The sequence below is a fragment of the Myotis myotis genome, unplaced genomic scaffold (assembly GCF_014108235.1).
Source record: "Myotis myotis isolate mMyoMyo1 unplaced genomic scaffold, mMyoMyo1.p scaffold_m19_p_13, whole genome shotgun sequence".
In the NCBI taxonomy this organism is placed as follows: Eukaryota; Metazoa; Chordata; class Mammalia; order Chiroptera; family Vespertilionidae; genus Myotis; species Myotis myotis.
The window spans coordinates 24,011,335-24,032,566 of NW_023416317.1; the positions used below are offsets into that span (position 1 = coordinate 24,011,335).

A 21,232-nucleotide genomic window follows, 5' to 3' on the forward strand; every position below is an offset into this window, starting at 1 on the left:
TGAAATGTCAGATGGGGGAAGATAAAGAAACTATAGAAGATGGACTTAGTCTTTACCAGGAACAATATTAGGGAAATTCCTACTTTTAGATTTCTTTGGTAGCCAAAAGACCTGAGATATAAAACTAGAGGCCCTGTGCACAGATTCGTGCACTGGTGGGGTCCCTCAGCCTGGTCCATGGGGATTGGGTGGAAACCAGCTCTCTGACATCCCCCGATGGGTCCAGGATGTCGGTAAAGCAGATTAGGGGCTGGCAGTGCCCAGCAGCAACCTAACCCATGGCCAATTCTGTGAGGAATCGGGCTCCCTCCTCCTTCCTCTTTGGGTCTGGGGTGCAGCTGAAGAAGATTCAGGGCCAACAGTGCCCCAGCAGCAACCTAACCCACGACTGATTCTGTGAGGAATCAGACTCCCTCCTCTACTGGTTGGAGCATCTGTCCCCTGGGGTCATTGTGCATCATAGCTACTGGTCAAATGGTCAAATGGTCAAATGGTCACTTAAGCTTTTATATATATAGACTAGATGCCCAGTGCACAAAATTTGTGCACGGGTAGGGTCCTTAGCAGCTACCGACTGCTGGCTGTGGCTTCTCTTCCCCCAGCTGCCTGCCACCGCCGCCGGCCAGGGGCTCCCTTCGCACCTGCCTTGGCCTGGCGCTGCCTGCTCACCTGCTCCACCATCCTGCCATGGTCCCGCTCTCATCAGGGCCTATTGGGGCTGGCAGTGCCTCCACTGACACCACTGCCAGCGCTGTGTTGCCGATGCCTGCCATGTTCTGTGCTGCCCCCTGGTGGTCAGCGCATGCCTAACTCCTGGTTGGTTGAACTCCTGCCCATGGGGACAGTTTGCATATTAGCCTTTTATTATATAGGATTACAAAACCTGAGAGTGAAAAGTGCTTTGATTTATTTTATAGGTGGATAGGTTGAACAGGTAAAGGAGGGTTTGCTTGAGGCTCTCAATTATGGTGATCCAATTGCAAAGTTAGGCTCTAACCCTAACCCACGTCTCTTGACTGTCATTCTGGGGTTCTGTCTGCTGTAGGCTCTCTTTGGGATAATGAATTTTTTACCTCAAACACTTGTACAATACTAATTTGTGTTTTTATTTTTATTTTTCCAGGGCCAAGTGCTTCCGGGGCAAAAAAGTCCTTGGAGATTATGATATCAAAGTGGAACAGGTAATCAGCCTGAAGTCCAGAGCTGCATCTGTGTCATCATCAATCCCTCTTGGCATTCCAGAGTGAACCATCTAGTCCTGCTGAGTGGAAGACAGCATCCCTCGCTGGGTTTCAGGCTATCTCTTGAACCCCACCCTTTCCCCAGGGCTTTTCTTTTTCTTTCTTTTTTAAAAAAATATATTTTATTGACTTTTTACAAAGAGGAAGGGAGAGGGATAGAGAGCCAGAAACATCGATGAGCGAGAAACACCGATCAGCCGCCTCCTGCATGCCCCCTGCTGGGGATGTGCCTGCAGCCAAAGTACATGCCCTTGACCGGAATCGAACCTGGGACCCTTGAGTCCACAGGCCAATGCTCTATCCACTGAGCCAAACCGGTTAGGGCCCAGGGCTTTTCTTTTAATGAGACATAGTCCTGAAGGCTGTATTTTTCAATTTCTCTGACTTTTTACCATGGTTCTGGTGTCCATAGAGAGGCAAATAGTGTGGCTCTTAGGGCCTTCATGTAGTGCAGGGTTCTCAGGCTGAGGAAAACCTTAGAGGAATGTCTTTCCAAATCACTGGCCACAGCTCCATGTTATTGGTGGCATGGTATTCCTGGGTAGGCACATGTTTGTCATTCAGGTGTGTGGCCTCCACTGGTGACTACTCTGGGCTTAAGGCTATAATTCAGAGAGAACTTAGAAAAGAACACCTCCTTGTTTTAATGCAGTAAAGTCCTGAAAGGCTCATTTTCTATCTTTCTCTATTCTTTGCTTCATGATAAATAGAAATTAGATCCATTTGGGTAGAGAGGTGGGGGATATGCAATTTAAGCAATTTATGTATTTTCTATGTAATAATAGAAGTTACTCATTATTCCTTACACAGTGTGCTGTGGTTTACAGAGTGCTTTCCTATCCATTATTGCATTGCATTCAGTTCTTAAAAGAAGTTGTTATATAGACAGGATTGATCAAAATTTTCCTTTTTTAAAATTCTCACCCAAGGATATGTTTTCATTGATTTTTAGAGAGAGGGGGAGGAAGAGAGAGAGAGAGAGAGAGAGAGAGAGAGAGAGAGAGAGAAAATTGATCAGTTGCCTCCCATACACTGAACAAGTGGGGATTGAATCCGCAACCTAGGTATGTGCCCTGACCAGGAATTGAACCTGCAATCCTTTGGTGTATAGGATGATGCTCCAACCAACTGAGCCACCCAGCTAAGACAAAATTTTTTCCATTTTACACATGGGAGGAACTTTTCCTCCAGAGAGTATAAGTAATTTGCCTAATGTTGTACACAGCTAGTTGGGAGTAGAGCAGAACTAAAACCCGGTTGCCTAATCTAAAACCTAGTGCTTTTATGTTGAAACTGATAAAGGGCATATTTGCCCTGGTTCACATTCCTGCTCTCAGAGAGGCAGTACAAAGGATGGTGGGAATCTGAAGACCTGAGTTTTGCTTCTTCACTGGCAACAATAAGTTTTTTGTTTTGTTTTTGTCTAGGAAAGTTACTTAACTGCTCTTTATCTCTGTTCCTCCTGCCTCATAGAGTTGCTATGAGTTAAATGAGATCAGTTTGTGAAAGTGCTTTGAAAATTGTAAATAAGCCGAAACCGGTTTGGCTCAGTGGATAGAGCATCGGCCTGCGGACCGAAGGGTCCCGGGTTCGATTCCGGTCAAGGGCATGTACCTGGGTTGTGGGCACTTCCCCAGTGGGGGATGTGCAGGAGGCAGCTGATCGATGTTTCTCTCTCATCGATGTTTCTAACTCTCTATCTCTCTCTCTTCCTCTCTGTAAAAAAAAAAAAAATCAAAAAAAGAAAAAAGAAAATTGTCAATAAAATGTTTGGTGGTGAGGATGTTATTGCTGCTGCTATGTGGGGGATTTGGCAAAGTTAGGACTGTGGACTTATTCCTCTACTGTTATTATTATTTACTTTTTACCATAGTAAAAAACACATAACCTTCTTAATCCCTACTGTTATTTTCCAGGCAGAATTTTCAGAGCTCAACCTGGTGGCCCATGCAGATGGGACCTGTGCAGTGGATATGCAGGTACTCCGGAGTGGCACAAAGGTTGTCCGGTAAGGTCCTTTCTCTCCTCGGGGTTACTGTCACTGTCTCCAGAATTACCTTCTCTGGCTTGCAGAGGCAGTTTCAAAATCAAGTGTTGGAGTGGGATAATATTACTATGTATAGTGTGTAAACTTAATGGTGTGTGCTGTGCAGAAGCGGTACAGGAAGTCAGAGGAAACCAGCTCCTGCCTCAGGGAGCTCTTAGTCCAATGGTAGAGAAAGCTTCATGGACTAAGAGCTTACTTAGAGGTAACTGGATTCCTGTTAGAGGGATTCCAGGACTCCAGCCCCACTTCAACCAGTACAGCCATGCGCTTTTATCTCTGCATATATTTTCCCTGGAAATCAGGACTCTATTGCTTAAAAATAAAGTTTGAAAACCTCTGATGTAGTTCAGCCTCTTATTTTACATTGATTTGCTTAGATTGACTCAGTGAGTTGTTAGCAGAGCCCTGTGTTCTATGTGCATTCTCTTAACTCCAAGTCCTGTGTTATTTCTATATTCTTCATCCCTGGGAACTCATAACTCTAATAGAAAAGCCTAGAGTCAGAAAGGACATTATGGGTGGAATAAAAATATCAATTACAGAGCACTTACATGCCAGATAGTGCCATGGGCACTTATAGATGTGATCAAACATAATACAACATTTCTGTGAGGGAGGTGATGAGAATTCCAGATTGGGAAAATGATTTCAAACAGTATTATTCTTACCCAGGGCTCGATGTGGCTTCCGGTTTTCAGATGTGTGAGTCTTGCTCCAGGAAGAGTCTTCACTTCACTCTCTTCCCTATACCAATCTGCAGTACCCTGACACTGATGCCTCCAGTGTCCAATAGGAACTGGGTCAGTGACAGCACAGGCAAAACTCAGGTGTCTGGAACCTAACAACAGGAAATGTGAGCTTGTCCATCCTGAGTTCATTCATCCTGGAGACTAAGGAGGACAGAAAAAGAGATAGATGTCTGTCCATACGGGAGTGAGATTGGGGAGATCCTACAAGAGAGATAATAATGGGTTTCTCAAGCTACAGGTAGAGTGAGTCATAAGGGTGCATGCACACAAGCAGGTAGTTACAGGTGCCGGGAGGGATCTGGCAAGAATAAGGCAGGCCCTTCCAGGTACCAGTATAGGATCTCAAGAGCTGGCCACAAATCTAGAGCTCAATTCCTATAACTCAGGTTTAAGATTTGATCTTAGGTACAGCTGAAGCCAGTTTCCCAGAATTGGGGCACTAGGAGGTCAGAGCAGCTCCAGCACTTGATGCTAAGTCTCCTGAGTGACGGGGGAGGGCTCCTTCCATCTCCACTTTAAAAGATTGATCTTTGCGCCGGGGTGGGGCTGTAGTTGTAGGGGGAGGTTGGATAGGTGCCTGGACAGAGAACCAGGTAGATCATTGCATATGGTGTGAAATTGCTGAGTCCTAGAGCCTTGAGGGTGGAAGCTGCCGCGGAATTCAATTTCTGAGAAGATGAGGTTCCTCAGGAGTAAGGGCATGAACATAGGGGCCCTAGTCCTGTAGAGCAACTGTGGTTAAGAGCTTTTCTGGCTAGAGGTGAAATGCAGGGAGCCTTCCCATGCATGGGAACATTCTGTACTCTCAGTGTTTCCTGTAGCTGTTGCTCAACCTCAGTTCTGCAAAAAATATTTGTACCTCTCCCTAGTGTCCGCTTTAGAAGAATAACATTGGGAAGTCTGGCATCTGGTTTCAGCCAGCTTGGACCCTTGCTCTCCTGGGGGCCTGATGAGGGCATTGCCTATTTTAAGGAGCAGCTTTATTGACTCAAAACAGGACAGTGTCTGCTGGGACCCCCTTGGAACACCAATTCTGGAGCCACAAGGAGCTTCAACTTTTATACTACCCCATAGTGATAGGGAAAATTCTTGTTCATTTAAGGTGTGAGGATCTAAAAGTGTTTCTTCCCTCCTGAGGGCATTTGTACCTTATAAAAAGGCAGTGCTTAACCGAGAGGAATAAGGGAATTTTAGAAATATGTTTCTCAGCCCTAGCCGGTTTGGTTTAGTGTTTAAAGGGTTGGCCTGCGGACTGAAGGGTCATGGGTTCGATTCCAGTCAAGGGCACATACTTTGGTTGCAGGCTTCGTCACTGGCCCTGGTTGGGCGCGTGCGGGAGGCAACCATTCAATGTGTCTCTCTCACATTGATGTTTCTCTCTCTGTCTCTCTCCCCCTCCTTTCCACACTCTCTAAAAATCAATGGGAAAAAAATATCCTTGGGCGAGGATTAACAACAACAAAAGGAATATGTTTCTCTTTGAGATATGCCATAATACCTCATTTTTAGTCCATAAAGAATAATAATAATAAAATAAAGTACTTGGACCAGGTGGCCCCTAAAACCCCTTCTCTATCTTGGGCTTTGGAAATGGGAGACAAGGTGATGTACAACCTGAGGTGCTGGTTAATGGCAAACTTGCCTCTACATTTTTACCAGGTCCTTCCGGCCAGATTTTGTGCTCATCCGGCAGCATGCATTTGGCATGGCGGAGAATGAGGACTTCCGCCACCTGATCATTGGCATGCAGTATGCAGGCCTCCCCAGCATCAACTCACTTGAATCCATTTACAACTTCTGTGACAAACCATGGGTGGTAAGTGAGATTCCCTTCCCTCTAGGTAAAAGGGTAGGATCCAGGTCCTATATCTCCCAGTCCCCCAGGAGGGACCACTGGTAAACAAGATGTAGTACTTACCAGTTGAAAGGATATGGGAAGAGCTTCAGCTGGAACATGAGAAGGATAAGCTCTCACAAGAAAACATCATCATCATGGGCTGGGGCACCTTAGCTGCATTTGGACTTTTGGCCTTACAACAAAGTCACACCAAGATTCTGTGCAGAAGCCCTTACAAGTCTGTAAACTCTGCCCTCAGCCATAGGATACAATGATAAAAATAACTGTTTCTGTCTTTGAATGGTCTAACCATTGGAAAGGTCTGAGTCCATTGGGGATCAAGAGGATGGTCCATCTCAAAGGGGTGTTAGTGACAGTCTTACCAAGTGTTTTAACAACCTCAAAATCAGATTTATCTATAAATATATGAATCAGACACTTATATGAGATGTAAGTGCCCTTAGAGATAATCAAATCTCTGCCCTTCATGTAGATAAATGAAAATTAAAAAAGGAAAGTAAGGAGTGTAAAACCACTTACTATATGGTGCCAAATTCTGAGATTTTCCTATTTTAATTTTATTTAATCCTCACAATAACCTTACAAGGAAGATATTATTATCATTATTATCACTTTTTATAGAGAAATGAGACCCAGAGAAGATTAAGTTACTTACCAAAGTTATAGAGCCAGGATTTCTCTAGATTGCACTACCATACACATAAATTAAGTTGCATGTGAGGAAGAAGCTAGTGTTCTCTTCTTTGGCCAGTCTGGAAATCTAGGAGGCAGTGGAAATTTCTGAGCAGAGAGAAAGAGTGAGGCTAGGAGGGAGAGTGACCTATGATGGCTACTGAGATGCACTGGCCTCCCCTCTGATAGCTGGGGCAGCCTAGCTCCTATAACTCTGCTACTCCAGGCTGGTCCTCTCAGAAGGAAATACCTGCCCCTAATCACATTCTTTTCTTATTGTTTTTCAAAACTCAAATTTCAGTTTTCACACACTAGTCTGCTGAGCGTCAAGGCACTGGTGGCTGATTTTGAAGTTCCTGAACCCCAAGCCTCTCCGCCACTCAGGGAACTGGAGGGGATGTTTTAACCAAATAGATCCATTGCCTCTGCTCTTGATCTTTTTTTTTTCTTCACACCTGAACTCACAGTTTTCCTGTTTCCTTGGAAGCCAGCAAGATCTGACAGTATAAGAGAAAAAGCAATGAATGAGGAGTCAAAAGATCTGGGAGCTGTTGTGGTTGAGGAGGGAGGTTGGGTTCCCAACCTCTACTTGTTCAGCCTTTCCCTCTGTGTGGCCTGTGGCATCTGGAATCCTAGTATTATGGGAACAGGCTAAAAGAGTTGTGTGCTTTGAGTGTGTTGCTATTTGTAGAAGAACACATATGAGGCCTTCACCAAACTTCTTTTCTGAGGTCCTCCCCTTTCTACTTAGTCATGTGCCCTTCCTTACTACACATATGCCCTAGTCCTTCCCCCATCCCTTCAATACCTATTAGAATTTGGCTCCCTCATAGTCACACAGGGTGAGTCTGCTATTATCAGCTTTTTCTGGGTGATTTCACTAATCAGCCTTCTGACTAAACATCTCTCTATGCTATGTTTTTGTTTTTGTTTTGTCAACTAGCAATAATAGTAGTACCTGCCACCAGTTTTCTAGCCTGGGTTGTTACAATCTCCTACTATTTGGGGTATCTTATAAAAGCTGGTTCCCTGCTTTATGTTTCAAAACTGTGCCAGAAGCCAGGGAGGGGAGAATCAGAGAGCCTGTGCCTAGGGCTTTGCCCCTCCAGGGATCAGGATCTGGTGAGGGTTCACATTCTTACCCATTCACAATCCCAGCACATTGCTTTTGGCATTGTGTGAGAACAGCAGGGCTTCCTGGCTAGACACCAAGTTCTCCCTTCATTTTTACTCAACAGCTACCATAATAATGGCATTTTATATATTGTCCTCTGCCTGTTTATGGGAGTAGACAAATTTGGTGACTGTGAGGGGAGGGGTCCCCCTGAAATGTGGCTTTGGTTCATATTTTCTTAAATTTCTTTATTGTGGGTATCCTTGGTGTGAGGCCTTAGTTGGTTGGAAAACGTCTATCTTACATCACTGCGTTTTTGAGCACATCTGCTATCTCATAAATTGGTCAGGACAGGCACACTTGGATTTTGGAAATAGAAGTGGACTTATCAATGAAAGGAGCATTCCAGAGAAAGCAAGAACATCTCCATACCATATTACTACACATTTACCTGAAATTCCTGTCACACTTTTTAGGTTTTTTAGAGACACATGCACTAGGGTTGAATTAAATGTTTTATTTCCAGGAGGGATGAGGGCAAATTATTAAATTCAGACTGATCTTGAAGTCCCATTTCTTCCAGAAAGTCTTTCCTGATTCATTGGTTAAGCAGTTTCAATGAACATTATCTTCCTATTTGTTGCCAATATCACCCCCAGGTCCCAAATCCATTCTTTTGTCTATAGATAGAGGAAATAACCCTTATCGAATATTACGTTTGTTTAATTGGTGACTGTGTGCTTGTGACTTAATCTAAGGTTCCAAGAAGGCAGGGGTTAGATGCCAAGCCCAGTATCTTGAGCAGACAGGACTACTGGAGGTAAGGTTGAGAAGGGTAGGGTGAGCTACCAGGGACCCAACTAATGCCTGGGAACTGGCTACCGTTTTAGTCTTGGCTATCCCAGGACTCTGGGAGTGTGCCGTGGGGCTTTCTGGCATCAGTGTGGTGCCTGTGTAACTCTCCCACATGTTAGGAAGATAGGGACCCACATGCCTTTGTGCTTTGCCAGGGCGTGGGCTGCAGCAGGACAGAGGTTGTTAAGCAGAGCTCGCTAGGGATGCTGAAGGGCCTTGGGAGCTGATGCAGAGCAGGAGTCTAGCCAGATTGAGACTTAAAGATCAGATCAGGTGGTGGAGAGAATCAGAGAGGGCAGGATAGGTATGAAGCATTGGTCTGTATAGTCAAAGCCAGTTGAAGAACCATAGAGTGGTGAGAGCAGCAAGGTGCAATGAAGAATGCAGTGGGAAAGAAGAGACCTGGCAGCCTCGATTCCAGGCATGGTCTGGGAGCCAAGGCTTTCCTTCGCTTCTCTAGGTTCAGTCTCCTCACCTGTAAAATGAGATGTTTAGTCCAGAGCTCTCTAAAGTCTCTTTCAGTAATAACCTCCTAGGGGCTTGCACGTCTGTGAATCATGCTTTCAGTCCTGGTGGATGTTTAGAGATCTAGAGTCACCAACCAATCACTAAGGAAGTGATTCAGAAATTTCAACATTTTCCAGCATTTCAAAAACAATAACAAAATTCTCTTTTCCCCCAAAAGGACCACAAGAGATGATCACTTAAACTGCAGTTTGATGATGGAGTTTGGGAGGAAATATAATAAAAGATGTTATTTGTGGTAAAAAGTTTGAGGAACTAATCAAGTTCATTTCTCTCATTTTGTATCTAAAGAAAATGAGGCCTGGAGAGGAGAAATCATTTGCCAAAGGACACCTAGCAAGTTAGAGGCAGAACAAGAATCAGAAGACTCCAGTTTTCTAATAACCCAGTTCTGAGCTTTTATTACTTCAGCCTCTTTCCCCCCAGGCTCATGTGCCAACATCCCTTATAGAGAACAGGATCTAAGCTTTGGAAAAATGTTCTAGCTTTCATTTCTCTGATAAATAGAAGGCAGGTTTGATCTGGCAACTTTTCCTTCTAGCAGTTCCAGAAACTGGGGCTTAGACTGTGAAGTAACCCAGTAGCACTAGAGGAAGGATGCTGGATTACCCCTGCTGCCAATGTACTGGGGATAGGTCTGTGGGGTGTGTGTGAATGGATTGAGTAGGGAAGTAACCTGTGTTTCCTGTGTGAAGAGCATGGTTTCTGCAGAGACTGAAAGGCAGCTACTTGGAGGAATAGAAAGCGTTATGAATTGAGAATAAAGGAATCTAACTATGAATCTGGCTCAACCATGTGACCTTGGGGAAATGATTTGACTGGGTCTCAGCTTCTTCACTTATAAAATTATGGGGGAGGGGAGCAGAGGATGCTAGATATTTGCCAAAGGCCTTTCAACCCTGACACTGTAAGTATGCATACTTCACCTCTTCCTCATGGAGCTGTTCTGGTTTCTCATAGGTGAAGGGGCTAGTTGAGTTCAGTTCTTAGATGAGTAGTAAGTCCCACAAAGACTGAGTCTGTCTATCCTATATACCAGGACCATCAAAATCTTCCTGAAGAACAGCTTCATTCCTTACCCCCCTGCTCAAACTCTGATTACTTCATACTACCTATAGGAAAAAGATACTGTTTCTTTGCCTGGCATTTAAACTTTCAAGACTTGGCCCATGTTACCTATCCAGCTTCATCACTTGCCATTTCTAGAGATGCAGGTGTTTAGAATTAGAGAACCAAATTTCAATCTCAGCTTCACTTCTTTGCAGCTCTGTGACTTTAGGCAACTTTTGTACCCTCTCTGAGTGTTATGTGTAAAATGAAGATGATAAAGTACCCAGTTCCTCACTTTAATATGAGGCTTCAATGAAATATCATTAAAATTGAGTAGGTACTGAGTGAATGTTAGCTCACTCTCATTTTCTCAGTTAAAGAATATGTTCCTTGAGAATAGAAATTGTACACCTCTTTTATATCCTCAGAGCACAAATTCCTCAACAGAGCAAATGCTCAATAAATATTTTTTGATAGATTGCTGATTTGTCTGTTCTATAAGTTGTCTAGATAAGCTGAAACATTTGTTTCTCTTTTACAGTTTGCCCAGCTGGTGGCCATCTACAAGACATTGGGAGGAGAAAAGTTCCCACTAATTGAGCAGACATACTACCCCAACCACAAAGAGATGGTAGGTGATCAGGTGGGGACTTTAGTCTCTGTTATTTCTACTCTGAACTTATTCACATTATAACTGTGGGGCTCTGAAGAGGGTTTTAGTATCTTAACCCCAGTTGGAGCTGAACTGCAGACCTGCTTTGTGAGGCCAGAGTGGCTGTATTTTAGCTTATAGTCCCTTGTCTCCAATATCTGGAGACAGAATAGGGAAGAGTAGAAACAAGGCATTTTATCAAGCTGAGAAAATAACAAACCTATGGACCAGTAATCAAAAGATCCCACTCTTTGGATTCTAGCCCTGGCCCTGCCACATGTCATTGGACTAGTTAAATTTACTCACTTTGTGTCACTTTCCCAACTGGAAAGTCAATTATTCCTAACCAGGATCTCGAATTTGGTACAAAATTTAAGTAATAGCCTTCTGGGAAAATGTGAAGCATCCCTCAGATGTCAGGTGTTATTCCTGCTATTATTACCAAGGCCTTTCATTCCCTTGGCTTTGTCAAGATTGTGAGAAGACTGGGTTAACATTATGCCTTCTCTGAGGCCATCCTAGGATATCAGAAGGGGCAAAGAGATGGCATGGTTGATTGGTTTTTCCTCCATGGAGACCTGGAGCTCACTTCCTCTTCTTCCCCCTCTATCTCCACACCCTCTGCCCCAGGCCTGCATGGTCAGTTGGTGATCATGCTTAACTCACCAATGGAGACTCTCTGCCATAGCATCCCACTTGTACTCTGGGACAGAGATTATGTTTGTTACCCTCTAACTCCCTTCTCAAAAAGGAACTACATTTGTACCATTTCTGTGAATCAAGAGCATTCTTCTGGCATATTGTGCATGGCCTTGCTTCTCATCAAACAACATATAGAAAACAAATAACAACAACCTTGAACCTTGAATAGAACTACCTCCTTAGAGATAGAGCTTCCCAGGGAGAGGCTCTAGAACTTTAAGCTCTTGTCCTTAATAAATCCTTGAGACCAACATCAGGGCTTAAGAGATCTATGCTTGGAGTTCTCAGGGAGTCCAATACACAGTGGTAAGGGGACTGAGTTGAAGGAAGGATGGGGACCAAAGCTGGATTTTTTTTGCTGTAATATTTAGCGGGGCTAACCACAAAATTTTTTTGAAAAAATTGCAAAGTATATTGTCTATCTACCATCCTTTTCCCCCAAGAGCCCTTGTGTTATTTCTCTCTTGTACTCTATCCTGAAATTTGCCCTCCAAAGAAGACCTCCTGAGATCTCTCTGAGGTGTCAAAATCTAAAGGAGAATTTCAACTTTAGGCTTTCCTGGCTTAAAAAAAAGTTTTGAAGTAGGAATGAAGACATTAGTAATCTAGTAGAGAAGGACTTTCTAAAAGAAACATAAAAGAAGAATTATGGACATCAGGTGAAGGTATTAATGATAGTTAACCTGCAAAGATAATACCTAAGTCTATTCTTATCCAAAGAGGTGTGCTAGGGGGCCAGACCCTCTGCCAGGAATGGGACAGAGGAGATTACAGCGTGTAGTGGGAGGTTAGGCCATTGTAGGTCTCATATTGAGTGATTCTATGCCCTTGCAAGTCACTTCCCCAAACCAATGAAAGTTTAAGAGAGGATCAAGATGAGCTGAGATTGAAGTAGAGGATACACAGCCATACTATGTTGGTCTTTTCATTCTTCCAAATCAGCCTGTTTATGATACTGTCAACCTGTCTTCTGGTGTTGTACATCAGATAGCTACACTATCTCATATGAATAGCATTCACCATTTCTTCACTATTAGATCAATTAAGGTAAGAGAAAATACATTTTCCTAGAGAGAAAAGGGAATCGTTCTGGCCAGAACTATTTTGATTCTAATCCAGAATCAGAACTTTCAGTAACAGGTATTGGCTAGAATAAAAAGGTTTGGGAGGCAGGAGAGAAGGGCTGAGGGCAGGATACTTTCCCTAGCCTTTGACATGTTTGGGCTGGGGTTTCAGACACAAGCTGTAACATACCCTAGCCCTGCTCTAACACTAGCTAGACTGTCCACTTGGTACTTCCCCTTGGCTGGCAGCAATGAGGCAAGTGGTGATAGCCAGAGCTCTGTAGAGAGGAAGAACTGGCTTGGTCTTCAGAACTCCTGAAGGAATGTGGTGGTCATTGTTCTTTACTAGGGCTGGATTATGTCAACAAATTCCTTCCTGAGGGGCAGGCGTCCCTGGTACCAGCTGCAGGTGCCATCAACATGCTTCATGCAGACATAATGCCGGGCCTGGTACCCATAGAGTTTCCGTTCCAACAGCCAGTCTGTCCAGAGGCACTCGTTGGGGGCCGAGATGGTACAGGGCACTGTATAGCAGGTGGTGACCTAGAGTCATAACAACACAACATCAAAGTGAGTAGGGTGTCATTTTTCTACAATTTTTTTTCAGATTCATATACATCCTTACAACCTAGCTCAAATGCCCTTGCCTTATGAAGTCCTTCTTAGTCTCTAAAATTCCCCAAGTTTTCCTTCCCCTTTGTTTCCCACATAGTTTTGCCTCTCTAATGGCATTTCTGGAGTCAGACAAACCTGGGGGTCCTTACTCTACCACTGACCTTGAGCAAATTACTTTCTAGAGCATTCATTTCTTTAAAATGGAAACCTTAATTATTCATATATTTGTTATAAAGACTACATTAAAATATTTAAAATAAATTGACCATTAGAGGGCCTGATAAAGAGTAAATTCTGTTAAAATGGTAGCTATACTATTTCAGTTTGCCTTATATGATGCCACCTTCCTTGTTTGAGATCAGGGACTATGGATCATCTTGCTTTCCCATCTCTAACTTTATACAGTACCTGATCCATGGCAGATCTCAAGTATACTATAGTAAATGAATAAATGCATGCATGAAGGAAGAAGTACCATCAGCAGGTGCCATTAAAGGTGAGGCTGAAAGGCTCAAGACCCTCCCCCCCCAACCCCCCACCAAAGACCTTAGAAATGGACATCCTCTTACTTGGCAGCCACAGTTCAGATGGTAGTGGTGATTCAAACTTTCTTTTTGCAAAAAGGATAGATTCTCCCAGGGCTCAATGTAGTTGCACAGATGAATGAAGACTTTTCCATCATTGAGGACCTGACCTACAAAGGGAGATAGAAGAGAACCCAGCATGAGGAATATGTTTGTGAAATTCCAAAAGCCTGGATCCTTGAAGAGCCCAGAATTGCAACCTCTTTAATGTGTGTTTTTTGTTGTTGTTGTTTTTTGGTTTTTTGTTGTTGTTTTTTGGTGGCAGTGGTGACATAAGACTCAATTAAGGGACCAAAAAAATCTCTACAATCTTTATATCAGAGATTATGTTTGTACAAAGGAAAGTTGTGGGATAAAGGCCTCTTCCTTTAGTGTGATGCAGAGAAAACATGGGCTATAAAGGGAGATTCTTGGTGAAACCCCTTTCTTTTCTGTCATTTACTAGATGTGTGACCTTAAGAAAGTCATGTAACTTCTCAACTGGAAGATGAGAATGATAAGGTTATTGTCAGGATTAAATGAGAGAATATTTGGTAAAGCTTCTGGCACAGTAGTAGGCCCATAGAAGATGCTCAATAAATAACAGGGCCCTTCCCCTTTCTAACGCTTCCCAATATCTACATAGGGCAGTCTTCTGCTCCATTGATACCTATATTGGTATGTCTTTCTCCTTCTCTATGGGAAAGTGCCCCTTCTTTACTTATTAAATGGTTTCCTATCTTCCAAAGACCCTTTTCAGTACCACCTCATCCTCAGAGCCATCCCTAACCATGCTAGCTCACATCTCTTAGAACTTTAGTCATTCATTTACTTACTGAGCAACTACTAGACCTGGTACCATGAATGCAGAAATAAATATGGTAGGATCTTTGATCTCAAGGAGCTTAAAAACAAGTAGGTCAGACAGATAAATAGGCAAAAATTACACTGTTATCTATACTAATAAAAGCCTAGGTGGTCCTTGCGCCCTTGCGCAACACTCTCACATCATCACAAGATAGCCACCCCCATGTCATCACAAGATGGCTGCCACAAGATTGCCGGCAGGGGAGGGCAGTTGTGGGCAATCAGGCCAGCAGGGGAGGGAAGTTGGGGGTGAACAGGCCTGCAAGGGAGGGCAATTGGGGGTGACCAGGCTGGCAGGGGAGGGCAGTTGGGGGCCATCAGGCCGGCAGGGGAGGACAGTTGGGAGCCATCGGGCTGGCAGGGGAGGGTAGTTGGGGGCCATAGGGCCGGCAGGGTAGGGCATTTGGGGGCTATCGGGCTGGCAGGGGAGGGCAATTGGGGGCGATCGCACCAGCAGGGAAGCAGTTAGGCATCAATCAGGCCAGTAGGGGAACAGTTAGGGGGCGATCAGGCTGGCAGGTAGAAGTGGTTAGGGAATCAGGCAGGCAGGTGAGTGGTTAGGAGCCAGCAGTCTCGGATTGTGAGAGGGATGTTTGACTGCTGGTTTAGGCCCAATGCGGGATTGGGCCTAAACAGGCAGTCAGACATCCTCTGAGGGGTCCCACATCTTTTATATAAACACTAGAGGCCCGGTACATGAAATTCGTGCACTGGAGAGGGTGCAGGCTGGGCTGAGGGACACCCCTCCAGTGTACGAATTTCATGCACCGGGCCTCTAGTGTTTATATAAAAGATGCAGTATAAGAACAAAGGAAATCACAATTATCTCTGTCTTTGGAAGGGACAGGGGGCAAGGAAGCTGTCTAAGAGGAGATGATGCTCCTGTTGAGCTTTGAAAGGATGGTTAGTAGTTTACCTGCCAGACAAGTTGGGGGAAAGACTTCTGGACATTGGGACTTCCTGTACAAGGTGGAGGGGCACAGCCCAGCAGAATACCTTCTATAACTGCAAGTAGTTTACTTTGGCTCTGGGGAAAATGAGGGGCTGGAAACTCAGTGATAAGTGGCAGGAGACAAAACTGGGGAGGTCAGCAGTGTTATGGTCACAGAGGACTTTCACCATTAGGCAAAAGAGTTTGTGACTTCTCTTGAAGAGCATGGACATCACTGATGACTTTTCACTAGACCTGTGTTTTGTCATTTATTTTCATCCTTGGTTAGATTTGACCTCCTTGAGGGCAGAAAGCATGCCTCCTGCTTTGACTGATGCACCACAGTGCCTAGCAGTGGGCTAAGCACACAGAGGGTAGGTACTTAGGAAGGAAGGAATGGCCTCATCTGCTAGTCCTGGGATGTGGAGGGCTCAGTGGCATGCTCTGCCGCTGCCTCTCTCATCCAGAGGCTCCCAGATCAGCACAATTCCACATTCTTAGAGCTGGGGAGCCCCTACCAGTGTGTCCTTCAATGCTTATGAGTTCTCAAGAGTCAAGTTTGGACTATGAGCTCTTTGAGGACTATGACTTGTGACTGAGTCTTCACTCTCCTGTCCAAGGCCTGGCAGCAAGTAGGTGGTCATTCATTGCTGAGTGGGTGGACAGATAGTGGAATTTCTCCTTATCTGCTATGTTTTTCTTTTCCTTGCCTTTCTAAGCATTTTTCATCCTTCAGGGCTAATTTAGATCTCACTTACACAATGAAGCTTCCCTAACTGTTTATAAGCACATAAATACCTTCTTCCTGAACTACAAAATACTATAGTATAGCATTCACTCACTTATAGAGTCATAGTTTTATGTGGTTCTTTAATTGTTCTATCCCAACCAATTCAGCATGGAGTTTACCTGCCAGACAAGTTGGGGAAAAGACTTCTGAACATTGGGACTATCCTGTGCAAAGGTGGAAGGGCACAGTCCAGCTGAATACCTTCTATAATTGCAAATAGTTATACCTGGGCCCAAGTTCGTGGAAACAGAACCATGTTAGATTCAAGGCTCCTGTTAGAGTTTGTGCTTTACTCTACCCCCTAATAGGGCCTGGGCTGTGAGTTAGCCACACAGACTCACTATGAGTCAGGAGTATGATCCAGTGTGGCTGTCTAAAGCTAATGCCATCAGAGGCTACAGTAACTATAATGTGTGTGTTGAGGGAGAGGGGATCACACACACAATTTTCCTTTACTATGTGAAATTAAGACTTTTCCTGTGGCGTTGTGTCCAGCTCATTGTCCTGTACTATCACAGGAAAGGGACAGGGACAATATCCCATTGGAGAAGATGGCCAGCAGACCTGAAGTTAGAGTGCTTGCATCTATTGTCCTCAGGCCTCTGATGCATCATCATAGAGCAGAGGGCAGAGCTGAATCCACAAAGAGCAGTTTCAGAGGGGCAGACTTGGGCTCAAGATACCAAAAATCTTATGCCAATTAAAACTGTTTGAAAATGGAACCAGCTACCCTAGGCTGTGAGAGCAACCTGTTCCTAAAATAGTGAAACAGTGGCCAAGGTCACTGTAATGAGTATTCTTCATTGAAAGGGAGATAACCAAGGCCCCTCCTGATTCAGAGGTTGCCTCTTAGTAAGTAACACAGCTCTGTTTCATACCCAAGAACGTGTTAGCTGCTCAGCTTGCTGCCCAAGGGCAGCCATGGCTCCTCCTTGGCTGCCTTCCTTAGGACAGAGACTACTGGGGCCATTTGCTGCTCTTTAACTTACCAGTCAAGAGATACTGCTTCTGGCTGTTTGCTTCTAGTTTCACACCACAGAGGGAGGAATCAAAAGGTGTATAGATATACTGAATATCCTTGACTTTCTCAAACCCTTTAAACATCTGAAAGACAATTACAAAAAAGCAGTATTATATTAGGTCAATGAGTGAACTTTATATTTTAACAGGGAAAATTTGTCATTCTAAAAAAATTTCTCAGTCTAAAGAAATTAAGCAAATGTCTAGTTCAGGATTTGATGCACACAAATGGCCTAACTGGGTCATTTCTCTTTTTAAAAAAACCTTGGTTTATTCCAGTGAGAGGGGAGGTACCTCCAGAAGCCCCATGCACAGGCACCTATAGGGTCACTAGAGGAACATTGAGGGTCTGTCCTGCACTGTCATTCAGATTCTGTGGGCCCTATTCCCAAAATGTCATCCACTTCCACTTTAGCATCGACATCCAGGATCACTGAGCCAGATTGCCTGACCTTTAAGCGCCACCCTTCCCAAAACACACACCCTAACCCTCCCAAAAGCCCAGAAGGTAAAAGTGCTATATTGTTCCCATGTACCTTTATCTGTTTGATTTCATACCGGATCATTTTTTGAGTGTCAGCAGGATCTGCACTGGCAGGAATTACCTTCTCACTGGAGATCTTGGCCCGGATCACTGCATAGGAAGCAAAAGAGGGAACCTTCAACAACCTGTGGGGGTAATTTGGGATCTGGATGGCCTGGGGCCCCTGGAGAATTTTGTAGGAGAATTCTGGATTGTGAGGAGGAGGATATGAGAGAGTAGGGACCTGGAAACTCCTGCGCAGGCAGGCCTATTAGGTCCTACAGTCTCTACACTTTACTTGCTAGTTTTGAGTCTAGCTAGCTCTTAGACCAGGGACTGGGGGTAGGCATCAGGATAGAGGAGGGAGAAGGAGCCCATTGAGGGTAGGTCAGTGTGGTCATCTGTTGATGTAGCCCAACGCCTAAAACAAAGCCTGCCCAGAGTTTTGGTATCTTGAGCCCAAATGTTTATTGAATTAATAAATGATCTGACCCTGCACAGAGGTAGCTCATCTTTTGCCATTTGGTAATTAATCAAAAACTATTCATGAAGTTCTTCCTCTGTGCCTGGCCTAACACTAGGTACCAGGTCATAGATGTGATTAAGACAGGGTCCTCTCTCCTGCAGAACTCTTGGTCTAGTGGAGAACACATTTGCAAACAACAGCATAGTATAGTAGGAGCACAAAAATGTTAAAAATGCCATAGTAGCACCAAGGAGTCAGGAAGGCTTCAGAGAAAAGGGGATACCTGAGTGAGACTTTGAAGAATGAATAGGTGTTTGCCAGGAATTTAAAGATGGGGGGAAGGGCATTCTAGGCAGAGGGAAGAGAAAGGGTAAAAGATGTGTATTGGTGTGAGTGTATGATGGCTCAGTTATATGTAGGCTTGGACACAGGGAGGTTTATAAGGAAAGCCCAACCTCCTGGCGCTGGCTTTCCCCTCCCCCCATCCTGTAGTTCAGAATAATCACAGGATAGTTCCAGTGACTTGTTTAATGACAGTAGGCGGGGGTGAGGGGGCCGCTATGGAGGCCCCTTACACAGTCTTAATTTCCTTACAAGTCAGCCAAGCTCTGCCCCTGCAAGGTTGCTATGGTGCCGGCCTTGCCCATCAACCCCAACCGGAGGCAGCTGGTGCAGGATTTGAGCTCCTCCCATTCCCTCCAGACTACAGGTCTACAGCAATGCCCCGTACTAATCACACAACCACCCCCAGCTGTGTACCTCCCAGGCCTCCGGACTCACCAAGCGAGGAGTGGCAGACATGCTGCTGGGGGTGCGAGGGGGCGCAGCTGCACGCCTCGCCCAGCCCTGGCGGCCGCAGCAATGCCAGCAGCCGCAGCAACAGCGCCCAGCTTGACACGGTCTGGAGGCTCCGGGGCATGACACTGCAGAACCCCAATTAAGCCTGTGGGGTCTGTCGGATCAAACAGACTCTCCAGGGCACTTTCAGAACGCCTCACGCCCCTCGCCCTAGGCTTTATGAGGTGGACCTAGGGCCAATCCCGCCCTGTGGGCTCCGCCCGCCTTTGGCTGTAAGCCACCCGCGGCTACAGGACCCACGGCCCTCCTGACTGGCAGCCTCAATAAAATGAAGAGGGAAGCCAGGAGAAGCCCTTAGCTTCCATTTCTGTGCCTGAGCAATTAAGCCTCCCAGAAGTGGAGGGAAGGCACTGGGAGAGGGGATGGTGTAACGGCAAAAAGAAAGCACAACAAAGACAAATGCAAGAGGCAGAAGACCAAGGGACTGTGATTCAGGCAGAAAGAACAAGAGAGGAGAGGCACAAACAGAAAGAGTGAGACAGGCAGAGTCATCGAGAGGCAGACAGAATTACAACAGGCAAAAGACAGTGACAGAGAAGGACGAACCCCTTGCTGAGCTGCACACTGGGAATGAGACAAGCTTCTCAGGGCTTCTTTCAGCTGCAGGAAGTGTTTTCAATGCCCTATTTAGGAGGCTCCAAAGCAACAGTAAACAGTAATGGAATGAGACAGAGAAAGTTGGGGTGTGTGTGTGTGTGTATGTGTGTGTCTTGGCTCTGTCGGCTGGGGGGTGGGGAGAGATGTCAGAGAAAGCAGCCAGTGCTTTAGAAACCCTTTCCCATACCCAGAGCTTCAGACTGCAGATGGCTGAGGACAGTGCATTTGGTGTGAGTTCAAAGCACAGAGTATCTCATTACCTAGCATAAACCTGGGGCCTCAAAGCCTCTTCAGATAGTAGCCTACTGATTCCTATCTCATGTTGCTACTCACTGGAGAGACCATGTCTTATACAAGGTGGGGGCAAAGGTAGGTTTGGAGAGTAGTTCTTTTAAGTTTTTATTATTTGTCTGTTAAAATACAACTACCTCAAAGTAGAATTTACCCTCATAAGGATCTCTTTCAAATTACAAACGTTGACTTTTTATGTCAACTCTCTTCCAAACCCCAAGCTGGGCAGAAAGAACATACTAGGCCAGTGATGGCGAACCTTTTGAGCTCGGCATGTCAGCATTGTGAAAAACCCTAACTTAACTCTGGTGCCGTGTCACATATAGAAATTTTTTTATATTTGCAACCATAGTGAAACAAAGACATATTTTTGATATTTATTTTATATATTTAAATGCCATTTAACAAAGAAATCAACCAAAAAAATGAGTTCGCGTGTCACCTCTGACACGTGTGTCATGGGTTCGCCATCACTGTACTAGACTGTTTTGTTGGTTGAGCTTGGGGTGTTGGTGAGCAATGAAGAGACTGTGAAATGTGGAGAAAAGACAGGTTCAGGATAGGAAAACTAGATGTTTGAGAGGGAGGGGAGGATACTAAGAGGGACATGACAAAAGGGAATTAGATTCCAAAGATATATTCCTTTTGTAATTATCGTTTACTAGAGTACAATTTGCATACAGTAAAATTCACCCTTTCAAAGATGCATTTTTTCCACCCTAGCCGGTTTTGCTCAGTGGATAGAGCATTGGCCTGTGGACTGAAGGGTCACCTGTTCGATTCCGGTCAAGGGCACATGCTAGGGTTGCGGGCTCCATCCCCAGTAGGGGGCATGCAGGAAGCAGCCGATCAGTGATTCCTTGTCATAATTGATGTTTATCTCTCTCTCTCTCCCTCTCCCTTTCTCTCTGAAATCAATAAAAAACATATTTTAAAAAAGATGCATTTTTTCCAATTCTCCAGTCCTGCCCTGTGTTTGTCTAATGCAGAGAAGATTGAAACAATTCGTTTTAAAGATGTAGAGTACCAAGTAGGAAAACAGAGTTCTTATAGATCTGCCATTAACATGCTGGGACCTTAAGCAAGTTACTGTCACTCTATGGGCCTCGGTTTTTGTATTTGTAAAGCACATAGGTTGGACTAGTTTTTTAAAAGGCCCTTCCAAGGGTGTTCCCAAGAAAA

The 21,232-nt window shown here is 44.7% G+C and overlaps 2 protein-coding genes across 3 annotated transcripts in view; one reads left to right on the plus strand and one right to left on the minus strand.

Annotated features, from left to right (window-relative positions):
- SYN2 (synapsin II) overlaps window positions 1–21,232 on the plus strand; it is a 162,750-nt gene that overhangs the window by 113,528 nt on the left and 27,990 nt on the right. The window contains exons 2-5 of one of the 2 annotated variants that reach the window (XM_036332208.1): window positions 1,124–1,181; window positions 3,158–3,249; window positions 5,697–5,853; window positions 10,653–10,754. In XM_036332208.1, the coding sequence (XP_036188101.1) occupies window positions 1,124–1,181; window positions 3,158–3,249; window positions 5,697–5,853; window positions 10,653–10,754 (409 nt within the window). The remainder of the gene's footprint in view (window positions 1–1,123; window positions 1,182–3,157; window positions 3,250–5,696; window positions 5,854–10,652; window positions 10,755–21,232) is intronic. The other variant, XM_036332209.1, reaches the window with a different exon arrangement.
- Window positions 7,880–19,762, minus strand: TIMP4 (TIMP metallopeptidase inhibitor 4). The gene is made up of 5 exons (XM_036332210.1): window positions 19,085–19,762; window positions 17,852–17,949; window positions 17,285–17,399; window positions 13,714–13,838; window positions 7,880–13,072 (listed from the first exon to the last, which is right to left on the minus strand). Exons 1-5 carry the CDS (start codon window positions 19,221–19,223, stop codon window positions 12,875–12,877), a joined length of 675 nt encoding a protein of 224 aa, XP_036188103.1. The 5' UTR covers window positions 19,224–19,762; the 3' UTR covers window positions 7,880–12,874.

What these genes read in the sequence shown, in the direction of transcription:
- TIMP4 (XM_036332210.1), bottom strand. Translation starts at nt 19,223, where the DNA reads ATGCCCCGGAGCCTCCAGACCGTGTCAAGCTGGGCGCTGTTGCTGCGG. An exon ending in ATGAAATCAAACAGATAAAG is followed by an intron (nt 17,400 to 17,851) that starts GTACATGGGAAC and finishes ATTGTCTTTCAG; the next exon opens with ATGTTTAAAGGGTTTGAGAA. An exon ending in ATCTGAACTGTGGCTGCCAA is followed by an intron (nt 13,073 to 13,713) that starts GTAAGAGGATGT and finishes TTATGACTCTAG; the next exon opens with GTCACCACCTGCTATACAGT.